The sequence below is a fragment of the Pteropus alecto genome, unplaced genomic scaffold (assembly GCF_000325575.1).
Source record: "Pteropus alecto unplaced genomic scaffold, ASM32557v1 scaffold134, whole genome shotgun sequence".
Taxonomy (NCBI): Eukaryota; Metazoa; Chordata; class Mammalia; order Chiroptera; family Pteropodidae; genus Pteropus; species Pteropus alecto.
Genome location: NW_006436283.1, coordinates 11,104,035 through 11,120,463, shown reverse-complemented (window position 1 = coordinate 11,120,463; position 16,429 = coordinate 11,104,035). Strand labels below are relative to the sequence as shown.

Sequence of the window (16,429 nt, the reverse complement as noted above, 5' to 3'; positions counted from 1 at the left end):
GCTTGGTGAGGAGGTAGGAGCTGTGGGTTTCTGATGCTAACTACACCCCTTGGAGCAAATCGCACTGTTGTTTTGCTGTGAGACCCTCGGCAGGACCTCAGAGGATGACCTGGCTGAACTCTGCAGTGAGGGCTGATGGGTGCCTTGAATCCTGAGCCAGACCCAGCCTGAGCCAGACTGACCAACTGCCCATTCCTTGCAAGGATCAGTGGGAGCTGGGGAGAAAAAGACGTGTTCTCTCAGTGGTCTGGTTGATTTGTTTGTTTGTTTTTCAGTATCGGGCTCTACGTTGTGTTGTTGCTGTGTCTTTCGGTCCGCAGCAGGGGCGGGAGCAGACATGATGCTGTGTGTCTGTCTGGCAGCTGCCCTCCAACCCTTGGTCTGCATAGCAGTTCTGGGCACTACTGTCTCTCTCGAAAGGTTTAAAACCCTAGAAAGTCAAATGTCTTGTTTGTGGCTAGTCCATTCAGTGGCTAGTCCATTCAGAAGTGTTTTTCAGTGCTAAAAATATAGGCACCCCTGTAGAAATATAAAATACATACCAGTGTAATTCTGCTACGTAATAATGATAATAAAACCCAAGAATACTGACCTCCAAAATGGAGTTTGTGGAACGAGGTCATCCGTCTTCCTTCTTAGTTGTAAACCGTGGCCCCAGCTACCTGGCTGGTCCAGACTTTCATTTTCCTATCCTCATACCTGGAGCAAGTTCGCTCTCAGGCTCCTCTTGGCATTTCTGGGAAGTGTCCCGCCACATCTAGCTATGCAGCACCGCCCCCAGGGCCCGCCTGCCACCTGTCCTGCTCTGCAGTGCTCCGGCTTTGACCTCATCATATTTTATGTTACTCTGCTCTCTTGACTCTTTCGGATTTCAGAACTGTGCACCAGCTGGGCTGTGCTCTCTGTCTGTCCCTAGGCTCCTCAGCCCTGTCCCCAGGCTCCTTGGCCGCCCCTCCCAGCCCAGCCCAGCCCAGACCCCTGGGAGAGCAGAGAAGGATTTTGACAAGCCCCCCGCAGGCCCTGCCCAGATGCCCCAGACTCATGTGCCTTCCTGTTAAATTGTTCTAAGCAGGATGAACAAGTCTCTCTCTTTTCCCTGTCTTTACAGAGGAGAACAGCAAGGGGTTAATAAGCGGGCTGCTGAGTGCACAGTATTCCAGAAAGAGGGTTGCTAAATGCTTTCCATGAAGGTCTAGGTAGTAAATACTTCCGACTTTGCAGGCCACGCAGTCTCTGCTGCGACTACTTAACGCTGCTGTCTTAGCATGAAATTAGCCACAGAAGGGGTGTGGCTGTGTTCCCACAGACTCTCTCCTCCACCAGACTCTGCTCAGGCTCCTCTGAGTCCTCCTCCTGATTCAACCTTGGCCTATAAAGACTTGACCAAACACAGGCACAGTCTCTAACAGATCAAGGCCACATCCCTAGGATGACCGTAGCCTCCCTTAAAGTGTCTGCTTGAAAAAACTCAAGGCTGCCAGAAGAATTTGCTGTTGGTTCCAGCTGACACCTGAAGACAGGCCCATCTCCCAGCCTCTGTGAGGAGCCAGGAGCCTAACTTGGTAAGTGCCAGTTAGCATGCCCGGATGGGTTTCACATGCATCAACCCCACCTTCCTGCTTTTTGTAACCTTCCAGTTCTCTGACTCTACAGAGCCCCCATCAGGCCCCCTCCTTACTCCCACCTTCTCCCTTTAAAATGCCCAGTCACCTCCATACAAATCACAGTTGCGGTCAGTTCACGTTGGACATTTCCCTATTGCAACAGTATGTTACTGATGAAAACCTGTCCTTCCCATGTTAACTAGTGGCTTTTTCTTGGTTTATCTTGACTTCCTTTATGGACACTGATATTTGAATTTCATAAAATTTTCACATCATGAATATTATTATTATTATTTTTTAAAACATTTAAAATCGCGAAAAGCATTCTTCGCTTGTGGGCCGTACAGCAGGTGCGGTGAGCTTTACACGGGACTTCTGGCTAAGGAGCACGTGGGGCCTCGCTGCCAGCAACGTGACTTGCCATCTCTGAGGGCCAGATGAGTAAGGTGGGGTTTTGGAAGGTAGCAGAGTGTAAATGGCGGCACTCTGCAGGGCCCTGTGCCTCTAACTGCTAAGCTCTGCTTCCTGGTGTTCTTTGCGACAAAAGTCCAGCATCAGAAATCAGACACTTGTGGCTGTGCTAGCATTTGGACGCCTCCCATGCCGGGGATCTGGAAATAACCCCTCCTATTTTTAACACCCTTGCCTAGTCAGATGGTCTCTGGTTTCTCCCAAAGAATACCCCAGGGCCCAGAGGTACAAGTTGGAATTTAGAACCTCTCAGTCTCATTGGTAAACAGGCCCCCTCTGCTCCGCTCTCCCCCTCATCCCCACAGAAGTCCTTAGCATACCTGGGGCGGGGGCTGGGAGGGTGCGTGGGAGACACACTTTCCTTTCTCTTTCAGGATAGTGGGGTCCCTGAGCTGTGGGCAGGAATCCAAGCCATTTTTCTATGCGCAACACAAGGAAAAAGCAACTTTTCAAAGAGCTTTTATTTCAAACCACAGTCAGAAAACACCCAGTTAGAAATGCTTCTCAGGCCTCCCAGAAGCCAGGGGCGGGAGGTTCAGCTCACCGCAGAGGATGTACCTTGTCACCGACGACGAGGAGAGAGGGGCTGGCTACTTACACAGGAGAACACCCGGAGCTTGCAGGAGCACGGGGCGTTCCGATAAGGTAACAGAGGACAACTGGCCCAGCGGTGACAGCTTTGGGCTCCAGAGGAGCTGGCCCTGCCTCCTGCCCATGTCTGGATCATGTCCGCTTGCTTGCTCGATTGGCAGAGGAGACTGTCACAGCCCAGAGAAGAGCTCAGAGAGGGGACGCAGCTGCAGCTGTTGTAGGGCAGGTGGGAACAGGGGAGACGTGAAGCTCCTGCCTCCTTTCTAGAATGTTCTTTCTAGGCTCGGCTTCCTGAGGGGACAGCCCTGCGAGTCACTGGGCCCCCAGGAGGGCTAGTGTTCAGGATCGGCGTCCATGCAGGACTCCCAGGGGTTCTGGGGCATCCGAGGCAGGGAGAAAAGCAGGAGGGTGAGGCCACCGAGGAAGAGGAGGATGAAGGCGGCGCAGGCGCAGGCGAAGGACCAGGAGTAATAGTACTCGATCCAGACCGTTTCCTCGCTGTCGATCATGCGCTTCACCGACTGCCGCATCACCTCCACCGAGACGAAGATGCAGAGACCTGAGGGCGCAGCCGGACACTCAGCGCCCCGCCCCGGCCTGCGCCTCCGGGGGCCTCTGCTCCCGGCCCTGGGGGGCACTGACTCCAGACCAACGGTCTACATGGCAACCTGCAAAAGTGCCCCCTCTGCCTGGCCGCCGCGCACTTCGCGCGCCCTCAGGCTACCTGCGTTGCTCTCCTCCTTTTGTGAGTGTTTTTAAAATTAATTCAAAATTTCATGAGTAACCGGCATTGCTCTTAGTGACTTGAAGGTTAGATCTTTGTGAGAAATGGACAAACTGCCAAGATCCCGCCCCCTCCCGGACCCAACAGAGCTCCCGGCCAAACCCGGGAATTCCTCCGGCCCCCAAGAGGGCCTGAGGGTGCGGCGGCAGCGTCCTCCACGCTGTGGCGTCATCCCCCACCCCGTGACGTCAGCCCCTACCGCGTGCCCTCCACCTGTGACGTCACCCAAACCCACGTCCCCACCCTGTGACGTAATCTCCCACCGTGCGATGTTGCCCCCGCCCGGTGACGTCATCCCTCACCCTGTGACGTCATCCCCTACCGCGTGCCCTCCACCTGTGACGTCACCCAAACCTACGTCCCCACCCTGTGATGTCATCTCCCACCCCGCGATGCTGTCCCCCGCCCTGTGACGTCATCTCCCCCTCCTACCTGCGAAGGCGTAGAACAGGGACGCCGGCCTCAGCAGGTAGTCCCGTTTCTTCCTGAAGGACAGGAGCACGAAGATGGTTCCCAGGATGATGAAGCCAAGGCTGAAGATGGCGATGGCGGCGGCCGAGATGCTGTACTCTGCAACACAGAGGGGCGGGCACGCGCGGCCCCGGCACCTCAGCGGCGGCCCAGTCCCGGGGCCGCAGGTCGTGGCCGGTCGTGCCGCCAACCGGGTGGGCGATGGTGCCGCACACTCAGCGTCCCCACTGCTCGCCTGCGAAGACTGCGGATCCGAGAGGTGAAATCACCCCCTGGAAGCCGCGCAGCGCGGAAGCGGGGCGGCCGGGATGTCACCATGAATGTTAAAGCCAACTCCCGGGAGGCACGTGGCTGGAGAACTTTCTGGAGCAGAAAACTCCCAGTGACAGGGCAGAAGGCAGCCCTCGGGCTGAGAGTGGTCTGTCTGTCCTGGGACCGACAAGCAGCCTGTGGAGGTGTGGCTTACAGGGCACAGTGCATGTGACTGTGAGTGTGTGTGTGTGTGTGTGTTTGTGTGTGTGCACAATGCAGGTGTAAGATTTGCTGGTGTGTGTTAGTGTTGCACTGGCAGAGCGAGCGTGTGTGCAGGCCCACACCGTGGGCCAGCGTCCACGCCCGTACAGATGTGGGTCCGTCCTCAGGACACTAGGGTGCCTCTGAGCTCCATGGTTCCCGAAAGGCCCCCAGGGCACATGTGGACCTTATACGTCTCCCCAAGTCCCTGCTCTCCTGACTGGGAGGGAGTGATTTGTGGGCGAGGGAAGGAATCAGTTCCCCACAGACCCTGGCCTCCAGCCCTGAAAACCGTCACAGGGATTTCGAGTGCTCCTTCCATGTTCCCAACTCCTGTCACAACGGCCGCCCTTAGGCACTGTTGGAAAATGCATTCCTTCTGCTAGCAGGGGCCGGGGCTTTTTACAGCGTCTCTCTAGCCCTGATGAATGGAGGCTCAGGATGCCTGGAGACGGAGCACAGAGGGTGACAGAGGGTGACACGGCTCTTTTGCTCTTTTCATCAAGAGCGGGGAAGTCAAGGCTTTTGTGCCAAATGATTTTCTGGCTCAGTAGCGTGTGACGGCAGTCAGTTCTCCCCAGCCTCCCCGCTTTCCTCCGCAGGCTCACCTTTCTGAGTGGTGACTTCGAAGATCTCTGAGCTCTCGCCTGGGTTAAAATGCCTGAAGTAGGAACAGCTTTCCTCTGCAAAAGAGGGAGAAAGCCTGTGAGTTGAGAGAAAGAGCCTGCAGCTGGGAGCGGAGGCTCGCAGAGACAGGGTGGGCGTGATCCCGCTGGGGTGGGCGTGAGGGACCCGGATGGCTGGTCCTCTTCTCCCCAGACGCTGACCCTGGGCTGAGACAAGGATCTTTCTCTGATCCTTAGACCAAAATTTCAGCAGATTTTGCATAAGAGGCTGGGAGACCTTCTGGGAGCTAAGGCTAACTGGTCGAGGGGCAGACAGCACCGTGGGTATGGCCCCATTAAGCAGATGGGGTAACAGGCACAGGGCTCGAACCATTTGTCAGGGGGTGCAGGATTCATGGTCACCAAAGTGCCAAACAGTAGTTTCGACCAGGACTGATTCTGCCCCCCGGGGAACATTGGGCAATGTCTGGAGACATTTTTGGTGTCACAATGGGGCAGGGCTGATATTGATTGGCATTTAGTGGTAATGGCCAGTAAACATCTCATTATGCACAGGACAGCCCTCTAAAAACATGAGATTATCCAGCCCCAAATGTAGTAGTGCTGAGGGTGAGAAACCCTGGATCACACCCAAATCTGGAGCTGTGTTTTTTTTCTTTTGTTATCAGCATTCAGGAGCACCCTGCTTCACTGAGTGTGACCTGGGAAGCAAGCAGTGTTTTTCAAAAGCTTTCCAGGAGATTCTGATGCTCAGCCAGGCTCCTTAAAATGCCCCACAAAGTGTTTTTCTGAGTGGACCATCTGGATGGACTTGGGTGAAGGGTAGAGAATCCATTCAAGTGCCAGATGTGACCATCATGTCATTTCATCGGACCCTTGACACCTGTGGCCAATGAGGCAGCCTCGATAAGACCTCCCCTGGGGAGCTGCTCGGCCCACCTGGTGGGTGTCAGGAGAGCCATAGAAGATCTGTGGAGAGTTGGACCAAAAATGCGGATTTGATGGGAGGCAGAGGGAAGTCTCAGAACAAAGGAATTCATGCCAATTTTAAATATAATTCCAGGCATAATTTCGCTTTCATTTTTCTCCTTTCATCTTTCTTATAACTAGACATACAAGGCTAGTCTTATCACTTATTTCATATAGTTTAATATTCTTTACTTTTGATTTAGGAAGCAGATAAATAGCTTATTTTATATTACTTTGTTTCTTAAAAAAACCCCTAAATTAGGTTGCTTTTTATTTGTGAGAGGAGTTTCATTGATTTATTTTTCCCGTGGATCCATGACCTTCCATAGACAACATCTCTGCTCCTAGTTTAGCTGGTATGTGCTTTGTGCATTCATTTCTTTACCTTCAGACTATATTTAAATTGTACAAGGTGACCGATGGCTCATTTCTTTTGGAAACACACTGGAGGTGCTGCCAAAGCCATAGCCTTCGCTGGCTTCTTTCTATCCGGCCTAAATCATCTTCTTGCCACTGTGGCCTCCCACTCTTCACTCCTCCCTCAGCGTCAAGGTTACTGCCGCTCCCACAACTGAGGAAGGAAATGACCCCTGGAGACGGAGCCTGGCTTAGCAACAGTAAATGTTCTAGGAGGTAAACTGCCTTCACTTTGAGCTTCTATATTTAAATCACTTCTTTTGAACTGAGTTACCTAGGGCGTCTGACTATCAGTGGTGATGTCAGAATTGACGCTGCTCTTTTCTCTCTCACAGCTTCCGGGGCTATTTTAAAGCATAATGCAACCTTCTTATATTTGTTAGATTATTAGCTATAGATTCTCTTGAATCACTGCTTCAAAAATGGCTCGTGCTATGTCCTAAGTCACCATGTGTCTCCCCTGGACAAAGGAATATTTCTGTTTCATTCTTTTCGGGCCAATTTTGGTTGTCATTGAAAACGCTCTGAAAAGAATTAACTGAATTCAAGTGTATTTCACGGTCAGCTGCCCCTCTGACTCCTTGCATCCCGCGAGTTAAAGGCCTTCGGAGTGGAGGGCCGTGAGATGAAGGCCTGACGAGAGCCTGGCCGAGGCACAGCTGTCTGGCGGTTCTGGGTTGCTGAGGCCACTCTTTCGCAGGTCGTGTTTGGGTTGTCTGCCCCACCAGATAAACACCAGGCTCCATTCTGGACAGACTGCTGCTGCGCCCAGGTGCTTGCATAAAAACTGCCTTAGCTTAGACCACAGGAGGTGGGCGCACTCCGTGTCTGGGAAGCCAGCCTGAGGGTTCTAGAAGGGAGTTTTCCCCTCAGCGACTCAGGCACAGCGTTCCTGTCTCTCCCCTCCCCTACTAAATGCTGTCACACATGAGGGATGAGGGCACCCAGTGGGTGCAGTTCCCACTCAGGACATCTGGAAGTCTCAGCTTCTCTCTGACGTGGCTGAATTTGGGGCTTGAGGACGGCAGGCCTTTCTTGGATTTGGTACATGAGGAAGGCCAGTGCCTTCTCCACTCAGGGCCCTGTGACTGCCCATTGGACACCACAGACCCTTTGTGGTCCTGCTGGCCCTGGCAGGGGCAGGGGCATGTCAGACCCAGACCTCAGCCTGGGCATGTCCGGCACCAACAAGATGCTCATTCAGGACTAATTGCGCCAGGCATCTGCCACCGTCATTCAAGAGTTGCCCAGGGTCCTGTGGGGAAGGACAGGTCCTGCCTCTTTGTCTGGATGCTGTCTGAGCATCGAGGGCAACTTGGAAAGGAAGGACATCTGAGATGGGCCTTGTGTGGGCCACTTCGTCACAGGTGGGAATTTGGAGGAGAGGGGCAATAACAGTTCCATGCAGACCCTCTGAGGATCCTGAGCCTTCTTGCTGCCGCCTCTTTGCTGTCCTCCGTGTCCCCTGCTTGGCCTCCATCGTACATGCATGAAGCTCAGGGCTCACAGCTTCGTCTCCACGGGCTCCAGCCCCTTCCTTCACTGGGCAGAAGAAGCAAATGCTTTGGACTAAGTCAGCAGAGATACCAGGGTGATGATCTGGGACCATAATTAGGAAATCTGAGGTTCCTTCTGCCCCCTTCGTCTGTGTGAATGGCTCACGGTGATTTCAACATTTGTATTTCTATTTTATTGTATTTCAGAAATATCTACTGTGAACGATCATAAGACTCAGTGGTCTAGAAACTTTACGTGAATTATTCCTTAAAAAATATGATGAATTCAGCTATTGGGCTTGACTGGGGTTGGAATATTCTGCCTAAACAAATATTCTGGTTAAGGGAGTGACTGTCTACACAGAACCACGGATATCTGTGCCAGTTAAGAACTAGAACAGAAGGCACATTTAACTCTAAGCTGAACTTGAGTTAATACAGATCTTTCTCTGATAGTTGAACAGTTTGTATAATCAAGGAATGCCTCTGGGTTCTTACAGTTGATACAGACTTTAATATATTAAAAAACACATGGTCGATTTGTGCAAAACCAAGGGAACCAACCCTGTAGGGATTGGAAGAGATGTTTCATTCGCTTCTTACGTGCCTCAATGCCACAGTTGTCTTCAGCCTTTCTGTAAAAGTCCTTGTCGTCCCCCAACAGTAGTTACTCTGTGCTCTGTCTCCCTCTACCCCACTGATTGAAGACTTTTATAAAAATCGTTGGTGAAATCCCTGAGACTTGACCCCAGAGCTTCCAAGCATTGCTGTTCTGAGGGAGAGAAATCTAGCAGTGGCCTGGGTCTCCAGCATGGGCTTGCGTGGATGGGAAAAGGAGTTCCTGAAATCTTTGGGGTCAGTAGCATCATATGTTCCCAGTCCTTGCACCAGATACTAGGAGAGAATGTGGACCACTGGGGAAATAAGGCCCTGGAGCAGGCTGCTGCCTTGCTCTAAAGAGGCAGAGCCTGAAAGAAAGCATTCTGCCCACCCCAAGAACAGGGGTTGACCCCTCTGCGGGAGCACTTGGACTTTCAGACAGACAGCTTCTCCTGACACCGGGGAAGCCCTGTTCTCACTCTGGAGGCATTGACCTCAGATGAGGATCTTGTGCATGATGATCCTTTTAAGATTCTCTGGGTCAGTGGAAAACCGAGTTAGACAATTTGTGTCCTCAGAGCCTCCAGCATATTATGGCTGAATGGGATCTTAAAAAGTCTTCTCTAGTGCGTCAGCTCCTGGTGCATGTCATGTCAAAAGTTGGCCTCTTATGTGTTTTTCTTGGGTCAGCAGCTTTTAGAAGCTGCGTTTGTATGTACAGTGAAGGGTGTGGGAGGGGACTGGAGAGCAGAGAGGCTCGGGATTTGAGATTTAGGTGTTAAACATTTACTTGTTATTTGGTTAGCCTTGGGAAGGCCACTCTGAGCCTGTTTTCCCGCCTGTAGAATGAGAGTCCTCTCTTTGGGTTGTTATAAAGTAGTATAATGTAGTGATTAAGAAGGTGAATTTTAGGGACACGAACCCTGGTTGCTCTGCCATGGAAATTGTGTGACTTCGGTCAAATCCCTCAACTTCTCTGTGCCTCCTTTTCTTTATCTGTAAAATGGGATGATGAGAATAGTATGGACCTCACAGAGGATTTTGAGAAGATTAGATGAGTTCATGTCTACATGTCATCTCACTGCCTTCTGGCCTCCATGGTTTCTGGGGAAAATCAGCTGTTACTCTTACTAAGAATCCCTTGGATGTGATGAGTCGTTTCTTGCTCTTACAAGGTTGTCTGTCTGTATCTTTCAACAGTTTGATCGTGATGTGTCTAGGTTTCATTTTATCCCACTGCGTGTTCTTTAAGCTTTCATGGGTTTGTTGATTAATGTTTTCCATCCAATTTGGAAAATGTTTGGCCACTATTTTTCATATATTCTTCTTGCTCTTTCCTCTCCTCTCCGCTGGGACGACCATTACGCATATGTCGGTACATTTCATTCTGCCCCTCACGTATCTCAGACTCTCTCTATTTTTTCTTCATTCCTTTTTTCTGTTTGTTCTTTAGACTAGCTAATCTCAACGGACCTATCTTAAAGTTCATGGATTCTTTCTTCTGCCTGCCCAGGTCTCTATTGAAGTCCTCTAGAGATTCCCGCCCCACCCCGCCCCATTTTAGTTATTGTAATTTTCAACTCCAGAATTTCTATTAGGTCCTTTTAAAATAATTTCTATCTCTTTGTTGATATTCTCTGTTTCATGAGACATCATTCTCATCTCTACTTTAGTTCTGTAGATATGGTTTCTTTTTGTTTTTTGAATGTATCTAAATAGGGGTGATTTAAAGTCTTTGTCTCGTAAGTTCAATATCTAGGCTTCCTTAAAGCTCTATTGAGTGCTATCCCGCCTCTCATGTATGGGCCATGCTTTTTCAGTTCTTTACGTGTTTTGTAATTTAAAAAAAATTTTTTTTTAATTTAAATTTAAAACTGGACAATTTAAACACCATACTGTAACAACTCTAGAAATCAGATTCCCGCATTTCCCCAGGGTTTCCTCCTGTTGCTGCTTGTTATCGTTGTTTGTTTAGTGCCTTTTCTGAACTAATTTTGTAAAGTCTATATTCTTTGTCATGGGTGGCAACTGAAATCTCTGCTCAGTTAGTTTGGTGGTCAGCTCGCAGAAATTTCCTAAAGTGCTTGGAACGAATGTATCTCCCAGTCTTTACCGAGGAGCTCTGTGCTAAGCGGAGAGCTAAGCACTTAGCTAAGCAGTCTACGTTTCTGCCTTAGCCTTCGCTTTCTGCTTGCACATGGCCTCAGGGGGAGTCTGAGGTAAGAGCTTAGGGCCTTCTCAGGTCTTCCCTGTGCACACCTATAGCACTGTGCATGCACATGGGCTTCTAAATTCCAAGGAATGTGTTGGAACTTTTCAAAGCCACCTGTGGACAGACATCTCATTCTCCAAGTTTGGGGTTAGCCTGCTGTTTGCCCTGTTACCGACTGCCTCAGGCGGTTATGATATTAAGCGATTGTTTCTAATCGTTTTGGACAAATGCCTCCCTGGAAAACAAACTGTTTCCACTGGGTGATCTCAGAGTCAGGTCAAAGAAAGCGAGCCTTGCATGTGGGGACATCCAGGGAACCACCAGACAGACAAATAATGATAGTTCTCTGGGAATGAGGCTTTGAAAGAGATCTGGCCCACCCATCCACTCTGGTGGCTTACAGGCCGCTGGTTTTCACTGCGTTTGCAGGCTGTGGGTTTTCAAGGCTAGGACGGAGTCGGGGGAAAATAATGGAGCAAGGTAGTTCACTGTTCTTCCTGAGATTCACCCATTTTTCTTGAATAAGCATGTGCTGGATTGCTGCAAGATTGGTTCATTTCCAGAGTTCTGAAAATGTGTCTTCGGATCATTTTTTACCAATGTTCTCATTGTTTTTATGGAGAAGAGGATTTGAGGAGGTTCTCGCTCTGTCTTTTTTTTTTTTCTGATGGCATCCAAATTTCATATATAGAAAACACTTAAAGCAGCTAAAGCAACGTTTTGCAGATAGTGCTCTACTAGTGCTTGCAGTTAATATCATTGTTGTTGATAATAAATAAGAGAACATGTGTGAACCCCATTCATCCATCCAGAAAAGAGTGATTTCATAGAGCACAGGAAAAGAGTGATCTCATAGAGCACAGAGTGGGGAACAAAAATGATGTCCACTTGTAGAGAAAGGAAAGGGAAGAAGGCAAGAATACACATTGGAAGCTTGTTTGGGGTAAGGTAGGGATCACAAGTATGGAGGGTATGATTCACTCTGGCTCTGAGTGAGAAGCCATAGACATAAGACTCTCTGCTCAGGCTCAAGGCCAAGCCATGCCCGCTGGTCCCCTGTGGCAGGTTTAGTCACCTCCTGCCAGTCTGTCTCTGCCTTGTATAGACTTTGCTCACCTCCCTGCTCATCTGCTCTGTAAACTCACCAGACTTTAAAAGGCAGGTGCCCCCTCAGGACAGGTGGACAGGACCATATCAGTGCATTCTTATGTGTGATCCCTGGAGAATCTGCCTCACCCTGCCCTGCCCTGCCCTGCCCAGCCCAGGGGAGTTGGCTGGATGATGCATCTGTTTACGGGTGTGCTCGGCAGTGCCTGAGGGGCGTGGGCATCTGGGCCATGTGATATCCTTCAGGCACATGTCCATGCCATTTAAAGCCCTCAGCCCTGGCACTCAGTGTTTCCGAGACAGCTGGGTATTTACGAGTCTTCTGGGCGTCCAGTGGGAATGAGCGAGGCAGGAGTTTCCTGGAGCCAGCAGCAGGGGAAGGAAGAGGACGGACGGAAGTGGGAAGAATGAGATTTGAGCTCCTTCGTCCCCCACACACATTGCAAGATTTTCGGGGACTTGGCACTGACTTCCTCAAAGGGCAGGTTTCAAGGAACACCAAGTCTAATGACAGAAGAAATACTTCTGATAACCAGGTGGGACACTCACCCTGGTCCACCACCACCTGGGAGTGACATTTGTAAGCACTCAAAGGGGCTTTATGTTGCTGAGCCCAAGAGCCACAGGAGGAAGCAGAGGCTGCAATGCATTGTCACACCCCCTGCAGTTATTTAGGAGGTTGTGGCAATGTATGACGAGCCCTGCCTTCTGACTCTCTAAGCAGGGTTCTTGCCTCAGCATGTGCTCTATTTGCTATGAATGCAGAGGGCTTCGCATTTGCAGAACAGACTAGTCGCCCTAATATCAGGGATTCTTGACAAGGAGTTCACCTTCAGTGTGTCACCTTCAATTGGTCACATGGTAGGAAATCGAGGAATGTACTTATATTGCAGAGGAAGAAAATGCTTTCTAACTCTGAAGGGTTCTGAGTCAAGAAAGTAAGTACAGAAGGACCGATGGCTCTGACAAAAAGTAGGTGGCTCATCTCCAACCAGGACCCAGCTTCACGAACGTGTGGCCTGTGCAGTCACTCAAGGCCCTGCACCCAGAAAGGACCTAGGCTTGGTTTCATGCTCTGCCGTCACCACCTTGCAACTCTTAAAAACAATTACAAGGATCCCTATATTTTCATTTTGCTCTGGGTCCTATAAATTCTGCAGTCTATCCTGTCTACACCTTGGAGGCTGAGAAAGAAACATGCCAGCCCCATAGGTCCCTTCAACCTGAGGACATAGGGCCACCAGCCTGTCCTTACAGGGAGAGAGTGGAGCTGGGCACACCCAGAGGAGTGACTGCTGCTGAGGCCAGAAGCCTCTAGTCTGGTCGGCCCCCGGTTTCTTTCCTGAGCCTCTTGTCCCACCCGTCCAGACCCCTGCTCTGACTGAGAAGCCCCAAGCGTCAGCAAGACAGAAGTAGCGGGAAATAAATCCCTTCATTTTACAACACAGCGCTGGCTGCAAGCATGACGGCATGCGGTTCAGATCCCCTTCCCTGGGCACAGAGAGCTGTTCTAAGGCATGAAAACCTGCCCTCTTTCCCACGGGCCACTTTTCCAGGGAGATGAGTACGGGCAGGACGCAGGGACGGGGGACAGAGAGTGGGTACATTACCCCCAGGCAGGGTGATAGGTCCGCAGCTCTTGTCCTTGCTGCCACTCATGACAATACTCTTGGTGCAAATCCGCCAGAGGCCGAAGTGGGCTGCGTCACAGGAGGCGTTGTGGTGCTCCACGTGGGGGCTCAGCACGGCCCAGTGGTCGGTCACCACGGCCACCATGGCCAGCACGATGCCCACCAGGATGCAGAAGAGGGTCACGCGGGCCTTCAGGGCTTTGGTCTGGGACATGGTGGTTGTGGAGAAGTACGTACTCAAGTCTGGGTCTGGTGGCAGCGTCTCCTTGGGCAGGTGGCAGCAGTTATAGTGCTGGTGTGAAAGCTAAGTTTAGGGTGCCCGGCCAAGCCAGAGTGGGCTGGCCTTGGGGCTGAGGGACATTGGACAGGGCTGAGCAGCTGCTTAGACGTGACAGGGGCCTGAGGGAGGCTTCTATTAATGCACAGGCACAGGCACGTCACTGTCACCGAGGATGACTTCTTCTCGGGTTTCAGGACTTTCTTCCCTTCTTGAATCCAGAAATACTTCAGGGAGGGGCAAGGAGGGAAGGCTGTGGATGGTGACTGCAGACTTGTACTGAGTGGCAGCTCAGAGGACCTGAGTTGGGAGGAGGTGAGGGGCAGGCAAGAGAGACACTTGGTGTGCGGGGATCTGCCTGCTCGGGGCTGAAGGAGAAGGGGCATTGCCTCGGCATGTGCTCTATTTGCTATGAATGCAGAGGGCTTCGCATTTGCAGAATAGACTAGTCGCCCTAATATCAGGTATTCTTGACAAGGTGAGGGCAGGGAACCCTAAAGGATACAGGTAGCTCAGCCTTCTGTTCTCACGCCAGGCAAGTCAGTCATCAGGGCTGGGTGCATGTGCCCTCATCCTCAGGGGCTGAGGGACCCAGGACCCTGGGATAACCCACCTAGGGACTCTGGAGCCCACCTCCCAGGCAAGGGCCTTAGCCCCAAGCCCCATGACATCTCCCAAACTGTAGGAAGATGTCAGGTGGGTCCTGGGCCCGGCACGATCCGACATATTCTCCCATCCCGTTCGGGGTTAATAAGTCTTTTACACCCTTATGATGCTTGCAAATCAAAGAACAGCACGGAGAAGACACAGAATCCAGCAGGACCTGGCTGTCGATCTGTTTGTTTACTGTTTTAGCTTTACCTCTACTATTGGCAGATAATAAAGATTTTCCAGTTATGTTTTTATTTATAAATACATTTATAAATAAATATATTTAAAATAAATATATTTAAGTAAAAAAGAACAAAAGTAGATTGATCTACAGGTGACTCTTAGAGGCTGATGGGCAAGTGGATATAGCAGAGGGCTTATGAAAATTTGGGACCAACATCTGAGAGGCCACAGGTCCCCCCAGGCTGGTGTCCATGTTCCTACACCCCTCCTGGGTTCTGTGTCTCTTCTTCCTCATCTCACAGGTGCCTCTTTTGGGGTGTATCTGAGGCTGATGCATGGCTGGGAATAGAGCCCAGAGCTAGGCAGGGCTTTGAGCTTCAAAATCCTGGCCTTGGGTTGACCCGGTTTATGGAAAGATGGCCTGCGTGTGGAGAAATACTCCGGGGTCCAGCCTCGGAGTCACAGGCCATTAATAACGAAGGTTCCAACTTCAGTGAGTGCTTACCCCAAACCGGCCGTTCCGCTAAGCATTTCCACGTGAGTTGAGTGAGGACGGCTGTTGCTCCCACTTTACAGATACGAACGCAGAGGCTCAGAGATATGCAGTGACTTGTCCAAGGTCACACAGCAGGTAAATGGTGAAGCCAGGTTTCAGAAGCAGGAGCCCAAACTCTTAAACGATGCTTGGGAGGAAACTTCAAGCTCTATTGCAATTATAATATGTATATATTTTTCTCTACCCTTCTAAGTTCTCAGCTCAGGCCCCTGTAACAAAAGATTAACAAGGGAAAAGCATACAAATTTATTTCACATAAGTTTTACATGACACACGAAAAGACCCAACGGAAGGGGTAAATCGGAGTGTTTTAATGCCAGGCGTGAGGAGACTGGAAAGTTGTGGAAAATATGATCGGACAAGAGGCGGGTGTGAGCTGGGTGCAGCAGACGGGGCGGGGGGCTGCGGGTCTCTTTGTTGGATTCCTCTTGGTGTCTTGGAGATGCGGGTGCCCCTTTCCTCCGGGTACAGGCAGGGGACCTCTCACAGGAAGGAGCTATGACCTGCTTCCGGGGAGGGTCACAAAGTCCTTCCCACACCTCCTGCTTCTCAAATTCCTTCAGCTTAAAATATTCAATATGCCAACGTGCCATATTCTGGGGTAGCCCGTCATGATGGATAGAAGAAACCTGCAGCCGAGAGGGAGAGGAGGTGACAAACCAGGGCCACCCGGTGAATAAGCACCAGAGCTTAGCCAAGACCTTGCCTCCAGTCACAGGCTGGTGTGAGGACAATTACGTCTGAGCAGCTAGAGCTGAGCGGCAGGTTACAAACCAGTGCCACCATCCAGATTCTAATCTCCCGAGAGCTTCTTTCTCAACCTTCCCCATCTCTGCTCCCCTTCTCTCCCTGTGCCCCCACTGTGTGCTCCCAGTGGGAGCTAACTCATCACAGCTCGCCGACAGCCGTCACCGCCCTGCTTCAGTTCAGAGAGTGACTGTCTCCAGGCAGGAGGCCCTCTTTTCCACAGAGAACTCTTGGAAGCCGAGATGTGGCACGTGGTCTCAGCCCCCTTCACACTGCCCTGTGGGCCTGACTTCTGGAGCCCGGCAGCTGGGGGGTCTCAGGAGACACTGAGTAGCCTGAAGCAGACCTACTGTGTACCAGGCACACCAGCAAAGCAGCAGTTGGAGAGAAAGAAGAAGTTCTGGTGTTTCAAGACAGACTATTTAGAAAGAAGCAGTTTTAATTTTAGCGTTAAGAGTAGATATGGTATCACTTGAAGAAGTGAAAAAGTATTTTGAATTTCCTGGTGTGGTGGGGGTGGGCA

At 50.8% G+C, this 16,429-nt stretch overlaps 1 protein-coding gene across 1 annotated transcript; it reads right to left on the bottom strand.

Moving 5' to 3' along the window:
* Positions 1-2,952: 2,952 nt before the first annotated feature.
* On the bottom strand, positions 2,953-13,762 carry CACNG1 (calcium voltage-gated channel auxiliary subunit gamma 1). The gene is made up of 4 exons (XM_006912285.1): positions 13,472-13,762; positions 5,043-5,117; positions 3,883-4,020; positions 2,953-3,225 (listed from the first exon to the last, which is right to left on the bottom strand). Exons 1-4 carry the CDS (start codon positions 13,704-13,706, stop codon positions 2,999-3,001), a joined length of 675 nt encoding a protein of 224 aa, XP_006912347.1. The 5' UTR covers positions 13,707-13,762; the 3' UTR covers positions 2,953-2,998.
* Positions 13,763-16,429: the final 2,667 nt, after the last annotated feature.